Below are 12,459 nucleotides of genomic sequence, written 5' to 3'. Positions count from 1 at the left end.
GCCCTGCAGACTGAGACCACAGTAGAAAAAGAAATGAGCAAGGGAAATCATCCTGCAAGCTGGATCTGACCTGCAGGCTCCCACTTGGACCATTTTGAACTGAGGAACAGATGGAAGAGAGAGCTTCTGAACTTAGCTGAGCTCTCTCTTTTTGGGCTGGTGCTAAGTGAAGTGTGGGTTGAAAGGAGATGGCACAGGTGATAGAGCTATGGTCTTTCTATGTGGATTCCTTTGTAAGAAAGGTTCTAATCCAAAACCAGATCGTATTAGTATGTTCAATTCTTATAAGAGTCCTGATGCAAATAGAATAGGCCTCCTACATTTTTGTCCACTTTTGACAAAAGAGAAATGATTTATTTCTGTATTCATCTCTCTCTGCTGTTTGAGATGACTAAGGTCATCTTCAACAGGTAGAGAGGATATTTTCAGAAAATTTTAGCTTGTATTTTCTGAAAAATGTCGTATGTATAACTCTCTCTTCCAGTATTATTTAGGTATACTGCAATCTGCATTATTATTTATATTACCTGATCACAGCTGTGTTTCTGTTACCTCCATGGCTACGTTAGTATACCCAAGCTCAAACACCAGCACCATTACCACCTTCCTAAAAAAAAAAAAAAAAAAAAAAACGGAGCTGTAATAGTCTGTGGAAAAGTTGAAATAAGTTAACTTTCTGCTATGCTCTCTGCCTGAAATGCTCCTGGTGCTAAAATGGAAACAGGTGGTTACCTGGATGGGAGGAATGTTTCCAAATTGTTGACTGTGGTAGACTGATCCTGTTAAAGGTGTACTTGTCATTCTCCTTGAAAAACAAGAACTAACTTGAACAGCAAAAATGTATGGAAGGTTAAAATAAATTATAATAATCCTAGTGTTAGAAATTTGAATGTAAATTCAGTATCTTGAAGTGGAAAGAAAATGAGAAGCCAGTTTCCCCCAAAGAAATGTGAAAAATGTATGAAGTTGATTATGATGAGTGAAAGTTGAAGGAAGGTGTTGCAGTCTTCCTCTGTTAGGAGTAAATGAAGTTTTTAAGTGATCTGCATCTGTGGAAAAGAAAGGCATAGCAGAAGCAATTTATCTTTCCATGCCATGTCTGCTGCTTGATATATTCTGTGCCCATTTGCCAGATTCTAGTCTCTCTTCATACATCCCCTCTAATGGTAGTTTGTGCTTTTCAAAGCTGTTCTGAGCAAAGACTGCTCTTCTCTCCGCAACGGTGTGCAGGGAGAACCATCAGTCTGCACAGTACAGTCATTCAGCAGTGCTGGTGGTCCCCATCCGGTCCTGGAGCTCCCTGAAAGTGCCAGCTCTGCTGTTGTGCTGGTAGCAAGGCATCATCTCTTTCACTCACAACCATCAATAACGTAGCTACTGGTCATCCTCACCTTAAACACTATTGGTATTTTATGCCACCTTGTGTAGCCATCTCTTTTTATTTAAACAAAATTAGAAGGAGAAAAAAAAGAAGCATAATTTTCCCAGGTATGCTAACAAGTAATGTCATTGTACTGGCTAATAAACCAGTTGATAAGGAGGTGCTACTAGTATTACTTGATGCTGAGATGAATCAACTTGGTGATTAGGTAGAGTGGGATTTTAGATGTTTTTGCCATTTTATTCCACCACAGAGTTTCAGTTTCTCAATTTGAGTTGATGATGTATGGAAAAATTATGCAGGTCATTTGCAAATCTAAGGGAGAGAGAAAGAATATACAGCAACTACTACTTTTCAGGAAGCTTCTCTTTATGGATTTTGATTTGTACGTTAATGCTGCAGGGTGAAATGTTGAAACTGCACTAGTTCTAGCTCTCTCAAAGTTCCCTTGTAAAGGAAGGGAGAAATGAAGAGCATATTCAAAGTCTCATAAAGTTTATTACAAGTTAAACCAATAACCAGTGTTTGTTTAACATTCGTAAACAAGAGAACTCAAAAAATTATGCACTCAGCTTTTCTGATCTACAAGTACATCTCACTTGAAGACTTTTTGAATTGTTTGCTTTTTCTAGTAAGATTTTATTTCCATGAGCAGAAGAAAAAAAAACAATGAAGTCTGGGTTTCAGGTCAGGAAATGGCTATCTTAAGATATGTTATAAAATGTCAACCCTTTTTTTCCTTAATCTGTCACCTTAAGCTTTTTAGTTGTGAGGAACAGTTGCTTTGTTTTGTTTTTACCTTTTTTTTTAAAATATTTGCCCATTTTTAGTTTAATAGTAAAATAAAATCTTGGAAATTCTGTTTAATTATCTCATATCTATTTGTATATAGAACAGTAGACCACATAGAAATCCGACTTGCTAAAAATAACTTTTCCTTATCAAAAGAGGAGAAAATTACAGAATGTCCTGATACTTTGTGCAGTAAATGTAGCCTATTTCGGTCATATGAGGCCAGTCATGGTCCTGAAAATAAAGGAAAATGCCAAGGGAGGAAGGAGCTGGCGCAAATGAAGCAGCCTTCTACTCTAAAATTGGGTCCTTCCCCCACCCCACCCCGCACCCCCTTGACTACATGAACAGGTTGCATGAGAGTATAACAGCAACAGACTAGCCATTTTGACCATCCTGATCTTATGCTGAAATTATAAACATTAGATGAGTTTCTCATGCTAGTGGATATCTTGTTGGTTTAGGAGACTATAACTGAAGAATATCATGGGCACAGTACAGATGTACCATAATCACTGGCAGTGCATGTGGGCAAATGATCTTGCATTTACTGAAAATTAAAATCTATCTTCTCCTTTTTCAAAGATGGGGATGGTTTCATGGGGCCAGATGATTGGTGTTAATAGAAAAAAAGTCGTTTTGTGCAAAAATGTCTGTGCTAAAAATGTCACATATCCCCTATTTCATCTATAATAGGTTTTCTTGATTGCAGTGGTTTAACAGGATGTAGTTACTCTCCATCAGAGAGAAGTCATTTTGGTGCCTTTGATTTGTCTAACCGTGAAGTTTGCTGTTCCGTGCAAGATCTCTGCTCAGGCAAGACAAGGCCTTCAGATTGAAGGGAAGGCTGTTTCCTGTCTAGTGGGGCAGAGCTGTTCCGTCATATCTGGCTTCTGCAGAGGATTCCTCTTAACCTTATGTCCCTCTGTTTTACCAGGAATTTTGATACAGTTGTGACACTAGATTTTTTTTAAATTACCATCCAAAAAGGGATAACTTACTTCTGTGGATGAGGATGCTTCTTATTAAGCTATCTTCCTTCTGGTGAGAGTGTCTGCTGTCAGAGAGACAAGACAGCCTGAAGGATTTTTTTTTTCCCCTTTTCTCTATTAAGGAGGCTGAATGGTCCTGGAGAGCTGTGGTAAACTTTTCAACTTGTTTTTTTTTTTCAGCAGTTGGTAAGAAGAGTAATCATTGCTTTGAAAATTAAGAATAATGAAGGCCCCAGAAGCTACTTAATTCAGAAGATATTCCTAAATTCTTTCAAATATATTCAGTGGGAGAGCTTGTCTAAGTAGAAGAAAGGGAACATCAACTGTCTATCAAGTTTTACTTAAAATTTGCATTGGAGGCAATACAGAATCTAGGAAGTGCTCACCCACCCCGTTCTCAGCAATTCTGACCGTTCTCTCTCTCATATCCCTTCTGCTCTGTCCATGACAACTAGGATCTGCAAAACAAAATCTCACTAAACAAGAATTGTGAACCTTTGGTCTCTATTACAAGAGAAATTGTGTTATGCCTTGATTCTAGAAAAGTAGTCCAGATTTAACAAACAGAATTAAACCGATTATAATGTTATGGTGGTTCATCCAAGATGAAAAGGGAGATAAGTTGTATAAACTGTTGAGTCAGAGCTTGAATAGAACTGCTCTGTAAAGCTAGAATTACCCTTTCTGATCCCTTGTTCCTTCACTAAGTCAGCAGCTTCTCTCCTGCACTGGAGAGGAGGAGGAGGGCTTCTGTAACAACTTCCACCTATGTGCACAGGTTTTCCACCACCTCTTTTATGAGCACCTATGCTATTTTGTACACTAAAGGAGGGCTTAGTAGTGACTGTCAGCATTCAGTGTTGCTTATTATTTTGCAAGCTGTAATCCAGCTGATAATAACTAATAGTTTTCAGTGCTGACAAATTAAATTCCAGCATGCTTGGGAATCTTTCCCCCCACCACCACCCTCCCTTGAGGTAGCACTCTGTTGAGTGGAATTGGACAGCAGAACATTACAGAAGTCAGGTGCTTCACTAGTTAACCTGGAATTATGGATAAAGTTATGTCCTCGCTTTGAAAAGAGAAAGTGAGGCAAACTGCCCAGTCCTGAGATGGTGTATATATATTTGTGTAATCTATAGTGCTTTGAAATACATGGAGTCCTGACTTTGACTAAATTGTCTCCTCATATACACTAATGAAATGCTTAAGTGTTCACTGTTCTTAAATTCAAATGAACTCTGGAAAAGAGTAAATTTACATGAATAACATTTTGTGGGGTTATTTTTGGTAATTGTTCTGCTGAATGAAAATCTCAGTAAATAAATGCGGAGAAATCTCCAGCACTTCAAAAAAAAATTGACTTTTCAAAATACAACCTGCTCATTAATGTTCTGTTTTTTCCTTTTTCCCTTTTTTAAAATTCTTATTTTTGTTAGCCTCATTGGATTTGGAATCTCAAGACCAGCAGCATGTGTGTCATCAGTGTTACCTTTTGGTGGTCCTTGTCATGAAGTGACACAAAGCTCTTCAGTACTTCTGTTTAAGTTTTCGAGAAGGGAAAGCCACTGAAAATTGAGCTCTAGCACTGGATGCTGAGCTTCGTTTTTGTCATCAAATTTGTCTTTCACGTGGGTATTGTTGGACATTCACAGTAATCGCAATATGTTATTTTAAACGGAGTGTTTCAACAAGCTCAGGTTTAGTACTGAAGTAAGAAGATTTCTACCTATTAAATGACCACCCTCCTTAACAGATTTCAAGGAACAAAATAGTTGCACCAAAAGCTGCATGATTAAAACAAAAAATTTGTGGGCAGGAAGATTGTATTTGAGCACTTTGGCTTGACTGGATGGCCTTTGTTTGCACTAACAAGTTCCCAAATGTGTTGAATTTGTTCATAATGAAACATTAATTGGGGGGTAAGTTTGAAGTGCTGATCACCAAGATATACATCTCAAATTACACTTTGGTGCTATATAAATACAAATTGTCAATTTCCTTGATTACAGAAATCATACATTAGTAATCAAAATATATTTACTAATTCTGGTTATATCTACACTAGAAGGTAGGTTAGTCATGTGGGACAATTAAATATATCAGAAGGGCTGGATCTGACCAAAAGAGGGAACTGGACGTCTTTTCCCAAACTCCTTCTAGCGGCTAGATGCATAAAGAAATAAAGACTGCAGATTAAATGAAGCCTTGCATTGTAGAATCCAGTCTCCACCCTTGATGCCAACAAAGCCTGTAGCATCTGGCAAAATGAAGCCAAACAGTTTCTACAGACATGCTTAGCTGAAAGCCAAGAAAGCTAGGGAAATCTTGAGAGGGACAGTGCGTGAACAATGAAAAGTAAATATCATTCATCTTTACCTTATTTTACCAAAATAAGCAAAAAGTCACTTCCATACAGTAAACCCAGCTGACTACAAAAGACTGAGTATAAAAGCTCATTAGCTAGATAATAATCCACAGATGTATAATTGGGAATAAAATAATAGTAATTTTAATAGTTTTGCTTTTTGAAAAACATGGAGTTTGTCCTTATGCTAAAGCCAGCATCTCGTTAATACCATACTTTGCTTTGCGCAAGTCTCATTTATGATCTCCCATCTGTACATGATCACATTATCTCACAGCATATACAACATTCTCAACAATGTGTGTACCTGTATTGTATGTAAAGGAATTAATAGTTCTCAGATGTCATTGTCATCAAATCTGTCAGAATATGCAATAGAAAGCACATGTATCTGCATTTTAAAAATGTTTGGGCTAAAAAGGGAGTTGATTCTCCTGGTTTTGGGGTGGTTTTTATGTATTTTTTTCCTTTCGCTTTTACTTTTTAAAAGAAAGAAACTATAAACTGCCAACTCTCTCTTTTGCCGGGGAAATTCCTCTTCTACATGGCATGTCCTTTAACTGTGTTTTCCAATTTCACAATGTACAAAACAGATACTGAAAAAAAAGTATTTCCAATGACCAGCTGAGAACTGCTCATAAATGCATTCTTGGTTATATTTTATATTCTGCAACCAAGGAGATGCAGAATGCTCTGTTATACTTTGTTTAAACTATTTTTAACTACACTTGGAATGTGAATGGAAGGATGATTATTAATAAAGACGAATGACTTTTATTTGCACAAAGGGCTACTAAGGAAAGGCATAGTTTGAGTTTTCATGAACGTCTGTGATAACTGTTGTCCTGATACAGAAATGGTTAGCAAATTAGTAATGAAGTTGTAAGTGTCAGAGTAAAGTATTCATTCCCTTCCGTGGTAGGCATATCAGGCCTGAAACAGGAGTGTTATATTTCTGCTGTGGGCAGTAGTGAGGAAATCAGGACCTTGCTTGTTTTCATGTTGCAGAATGCTTCTGCCACAGATGATAGTGGGCTTACAGAATAGCAGGGAGTGACTGGCTGGGCACAGCCATAGCTGTATTCAAGGGGAAGGGGGAAGAATACTGTGGGCTTGAAATAGCTGCTCTTTTATGTAGGTACCTTAAGCACAGCTACTGGATGAGAGGAAGGCTTCCTAGCGATACTTGAACAAGCAAAATATTTAGTTGAATGTGGTTTGTGGAGGGAATGAGGTAAAGTTTTAGAAGACTTCTGCTGAACAGTTTTCTTTCACCAAAACAAGTTTTTGAGCTACTAGCTGTTTCGTGTATGGCTGTAGTCCACCATAGAGTTTAACTGCAGACTCATGCATGCAAGACTTAAGCATCCAAGCAAACTCAAAATGCATTTAACTGCTGAACTGCTAAGCATAGCTTAACCAAACTATGTTCCAGCATGGCTTGGGTAGCCCATGCAGCCAAGCTGCAGCAGGACTGCAGCTGAAAACCGTAGCCTGCCAAGAAGAAAAACTGGGTGGACAGAGTTTGGTGGTGCTCACAGAACTGTTTTTGCATAGCTGTGGCAGGGCATTAGTACCTGAGTGCTCAAGTTTTGAAGGGAAAGGGGCTGAGCAGAGTGTTATAGTTTGTTTGAAGTTCTGTGCTTAACTTGACTGTGCTGCTTTGTTTTGTTTATTTGTTTTCCACCTTGATATAATAGGTATTATAGCTTCTGGAGAGTGGGTTCTTTATCTTTGGGGTTTGGGTTCTTTCCCCTCTTCTGAAAGATGGCAATTTAGAGTCTCAGAGTTTCTCTCTTCTCTGCCATACCACAACAGCTAAGAAAAGATTGCAGTAATGGGGCAGAGTGTTGCAAAGATTGCAGTTAGTGGGGACAATAAAGGGACAAGTTTGTTGATGATACAAAGCTGGGAGGAGTGGTTGATAGGCCAGAGGGCTGTGCTGCCTTTCAGAGGGACCTGGACAGGCTGAAGAAATGGGCTGACAGGAACCTCATGACGTTCAACAAAGACAAGTGCAGAGTCCTGCACCTAGGGAGCAATAACCCCCCACACCAGTACAGGCTGGGGGCCGATCTGCTGGAGAGCAGCTCGGAGAAGGACCTGGGAATCCTGGTGGACAAGAAGTTGACGGTGAGCCAGCAATGTGCCCTTGTGGCCAAGGAGGCCAGTGGTATCCTGGGCTGCATTAGGAAGAGCACTGCCAGCAGGTTGAGGGAGGTGATCCTTCCCCTCTGCTCAGCCCTGGTGAGGCCACATCTGGAGTATTGTGTCCAGTACTGGGCTCCCCAGTGTAAGAGATACGGAGCTACTGGAGCGAATCCAGTGAAGGGCTACTAAGATGATGGAGGGACTGGAGTATCTCTCATACGAGGAAAGGCTGAGAGAGCTGGGACACCTCTGCCTGGCGAAGGGAAGGCTGAGGGGGGGGATCTTATCAATGTGTATAAGTATCCGAAGGGAGGGTGTAAAGAGAATGGGGCCATACTCTTCTCCGTGGTGCCCAGTGACAGGACAAGAGGCAACGGGCACAAACTGAAACACAGGAAGCTCTGTCTGAACGTGTGGAAAAACTTCTTCACTGTGAGGGTGACTGAGCACTGGAACAGGTTGCCCAGAGAGGTTGTGGGGTCTCCTTGCTTGGAGACATTCAAAACCCAGCTGTACACAGTCCTGAGCAACGTGCTTTAGGTGACCCTGCTTGAGGAGGGGGGATTGGACCAAATGATCTTTAAAGGTCCCTTCCAACCTCAACTGTTCTGTGATTCTGTGATTCTATAATGTAAACTATACAACTTCAGCCACTTTGGGTCAAACATGGCTCCTGTTTTTCAGAGTATACATTCTGTGGTCTTCACTGCTACGATGTTCAGCCATGGCATCTGATAATTCTTGTGATAGTTACGATTTTGCAAATCTGTACTTCATTAGAAATTCAGCTGAGACTGGTGATTCATTTTTTTGTAACCTGTTGGCTTGTCTGCAAGTGAAGTCACTGTTAGTAATTACTAACCAAAGAAAGATTTTTATGGCCTACCAGAAGTGCTGCTTAGCCTTTTTAGCTCCTTCTTGGTTTCCACAGGTGCGAGTCTTCCCAGTTTTGCATTTGCAATGTTAGCTATACCAAGCTATTTGCTTTTTCTGAAAAATACCATTCATATGCACAAATAATCATAAAGTCTTCTTATGCTGTCTCTGTTGATTCTTAAGCTAAGTTCACCCCAAAACAAATCTGACTTTATTGATATATTGGATATTTATTGATCTATTGGATTGTTCTTATTGTGGAGAAAACTTGCACTATAAGGAAGGAATAAGGTAGGGTATTGTGGAGAAAACTTGCACTATAAGGAAAGAATAAGGTAGGGTTTTTCTTATGCAACTAACTTCTTTGAAGCCCAAGAAAAATATTCAGATACTCCCAAGGCAGTCCAAAGCTCTTTGGAATAGCCCCAATACAGCTTCCAATATAGTAGTCTTTTTGTTCTCCCAGTAGGAAACTGAGGTCTTCTAGATTTGAATTCAGGGGTAGGAACTGCTTCAGTGTTACCTTAAGTGTATATGCTTTAGATGCCACTCCTCTCCACCTCACCTTGGGAATGCTGAATTAATTCAGTCTTGGAGAATGTTCAGAACTCTGAAATTGCACACTTGACCCAGCTTGTGAAATGAATCATAGGGTCAAGTATGGGTAAAAGAATATTTTTGTGATCACTCCTTGCCAACAGACAAACAAATCTGGGGGGAAAAAAACCAATCTGTTATAACTGGTGGTTGTACTGAACCATTTAGGGTGTTTGTTTTAAATTCAGAATTGTTTTTAGTATCTATCAGGATATGTGGATAAGTACAGAGAAAATTTGGGAAGCTTTCCTTAAAATCCCTGTGTAGGAGACAGGACTGAAAAATTGAGGTTTTGAATACCCAGATAATGAAAATGTTTTATTTTGTGTATTGTGCCTGAGTGTATGTTTTATTGGGTGTATATCCATTGAAAAATCTAAATTAGGTGAACTAATCTGTAAAATGTAATTTTACCCTATGTTTCTGTCTCTAAGGGTAAAAGCATACATATTCCATCTGTCGTATGGCTTGTCAGTTGGCAAAACTGAATACTGATTCTTGGCAAAATTGAACATTCCTTTATTCTCTGCAGAGGAGGGCTAGCTGAGAGGTTATGTCGACTGCAGAACAGAGAAAGGTCTGCCATAAGCTTTTGGAGACATCAGTGTATTTCAGAGGCTGAAATCCCACCAGGTAAGAAGTATTTTACGTATACTATTATGTGAAAGCATATAATTTTCACTACTGATACTGAAAGTATATACTCCATATGTATGCACATATGCACAGTGCAATTAAAGTTTGTATTCTCTGTCTGTTGCCTAACATGGAGTTCATGTTCTATTGATTATTTTCAGCACTTATATCTCATTTCAGCTAAATAAGATGATTTGTAATGTCCCCATCATCAAAGCATTTGAATATAAGGGACGAAGAACTTTTTTTAAATAGCCTTGGTCTAAACTCTTAAGAGCTCCTGGATTTCCTGCATCACTTGGGGAAATGGTCCTTCCAGCAGCTTGTAGGTCAATTCAAGGTTTATTTTATGGGAGAATGTGGGTTTGGGTGTGTAGACAGCTTTTTGTTCCTTGTTGCTTCTCTGTAACCACTTTTTTCTCTTAATTTGTTGATATATCTTTAGTTTGAAGTCAGCCATATTCATGGATAAGTGCTGAAATTGTGGATGACAGCAAACATGCACAAATAGAACATGACTGTGAAATAAGTGGGAAGACTAAGTAGAGTGGGCTCTTCAGTCAAAATGAAGGGGTAGGGGGATCTGGTAATTTGTTATGAGTTACTGATAGCACCACCCTTCTGTGAGATTTCTTGAGAGAGAATAGAGTCATAGAGTTTAAGGCTAAAGAAACAGCTTTTTTTTTTTTTTTTTTTTTTCAATCTACTTGTGGGTATGACTGTAGGCCATGAAATTTCAAGCATTTATTCTGTATTAAGCCCAATAATTATTTCTGAGCACATATTAACTTGCATTAATTTTTCAGAAAGCCCTCTGGTCTTAATTTAAAAACATCCGGCAAAAGGGAATCTATTACTTGCCTTGAGTTTGTCCTTAATTCCACTCACAAATTTAAAAAGTGGTTTTTTTTTTCCAAATCTGAATTTATCTGGCTTCAGCTCCCATCTTTGGTTTCTTGTAAAGCCTTTCTCCATTAGATTAAAGAGGTCTTTAGTATGTGGCGTTTCCCCTCTCTGGCACTTACAGAGTATCATCATGCTGCCTCACAATCTTCATTTTCATAAACTAAACAGATTGAGCTCTTTAAGTCTCTCTAAAGTATTTTCTCCAGCCTTCAAGTAATTTGCATGGCTTTTTATTGCTCCTCCTCAAACCTCTCAACATTATTTTAAAAACAGGGACAGCAGCACTCTGTGCATTCTTCCTGTCTTAGTCTCATCAAACGCAACACCCAGGTCCTGTTCGCTACTCAGCCTCTGTTACGTTGAAGGCCTGTAATAGATGTTTGGGTTTGATTTGCTGTTGGTCACAGTGTGATGCTGGGAGCTCATGTTGAACTGATTGTCCAGTGCAATTCCGTAGCTTCTGTAGCTGCTGATTTCTGAGATCCAATTCCCCGCTTTTCAGTTAGGGCTTGTGTTTCTTGTACTGAAACATAGGGAAGTATGAAGTGCTGTATTTGGGTCTGTTTCATTTAAGCATGTCCAGTTAACTAGGCAGTTCTGATCTTGTTTGGTCTGTCCCATTTTAGTCACAAATCTGCTTCAATTTGTGGTATCCACAATGTTTTTGGTACTAGTTTTTTTGAATTTGTTTTTAAGTAATTGATGAAACCTTTTGATAATGTGTTTACTTCCAAATACAGCGGGAACTGTTCTGATTCAGTGATGATTCTATACTGCTGAAGAGCTCTAACTGGAGTTCAGAAAGTTCATTCTCTGAAATATTTTTTGCACTCCATTTAAAGAGGGTACCTTATCGATAATGAAAATGGCTGTTTTTCGTTAGAATATTGTACAGTTTTAAGTCCTTACTAATTCTAAAGGAGTTGAACCCAAATTTTTGACTAAAACTGGTTTCACAGTTTCTCACAGGGACATTAGAGGGCTTACATTCTTTGGTCGCTTCCATGCTGTGTGTTCATTAAGTGGCACTTGTGGACTGACACTGCTTACATTTCTGTCCTTAATTCTTTACTTATTTTTCCAATCACTTTGCCTAGATCTGATGTCAAGCTAGCTGGTCTTTATTTTTCTAGGTCACTTTATTTGCCCTTCCTGAATCACACTGTCATCATTCTTTCAGTCTTTTGGAATTTCCCTGGTATTTGAAGACTCGCTAGAAAGTAACATCAGGGAACCAGAAACGTCTTTAGACTACTCTTTTCAGAACTGTTCTGTGGAAAATTATGTAGGCATGCTAACTTAAAACTGATCGTGGCTTCTGCATGTTATTTATTCTCTTCGTAAGTTACTAATGTGTAGGAGATTACTTCATCATTCTTATGTCATATGAGGATATCCTCTTGCTTTTTCTGAATTATGGAACAGAAATTTGTATGAAATTTTGGTTCCATTAAAAGTTTTAATATTCTGTGTAGTAACGGATATGAAACACTGGTAATATTCTTTTTGTCATAGCATCATATGTGTTATTACGAAAACTTGTATTTGGCGGATGAGCAGTTTGTTAGACTTTAACTCTTACGCTGAAATATTCCATGCTAAGTATCTGCCTCTGGCTGAATTCCTTTCTTTGGTTCGTTTTTTTTCTTTCAAGAAATGAGTCAGAATTGCTGAGTATTTTATGAGAAAAAGGCAATGGGAAAATACTTTGCTTTATTTTAAAGTATGCTTTAAAAATTTTGGTGAGTGTTTTCAAGACA

At 38.7% G+C, this 12,459-nt stretch overlaps 1 protein-coding gene across 8 annotated transcripts in view; it reads left to right on the top strand.

Annotated features, from left to right (window-relative positions):
* SPIDR (scaffold protein involved in DNA repair) overlaps positions 1-12,459 on the top strand; it is a 211,514-nt gene that overhangs the window by 59,283 nt on the left and 139,772 nt on the right. For all 8 annotated transcript variants that reach the window (XM_026102983.2, XM_026102980.2, XM_026102982.2 and 5 more), the window contains one exon: positions 9,690-9,790. In XM_026102983.2, the coding sequence (XP_025958768.2) occupies positions 9,690-9,790 (101 nt within the window). The remainder of the gene's footprint in view (positions 1-9,689; positions 9,791-12,459) is intronic.

Source organism: Dromaius novaehollandiae, chromosome 2, assembly GCF_036370855.1.
Source record: "Dromaius novaehollandiae isolate bDroNov1 chromosome 2, bDroNov1.hap1, whole genome shotgun sequence".
NCBI classification, from domain to species: domain Eukaryota; kingdom Metazoa; phylum Chordata; class Aves; order Casuariiformes; family Dromaiidae; genus Dromaius; species Dromaius novaehollandiae.
This window is presented reverse-complemented; position numbering and strand designations above follow the sequence as displayed.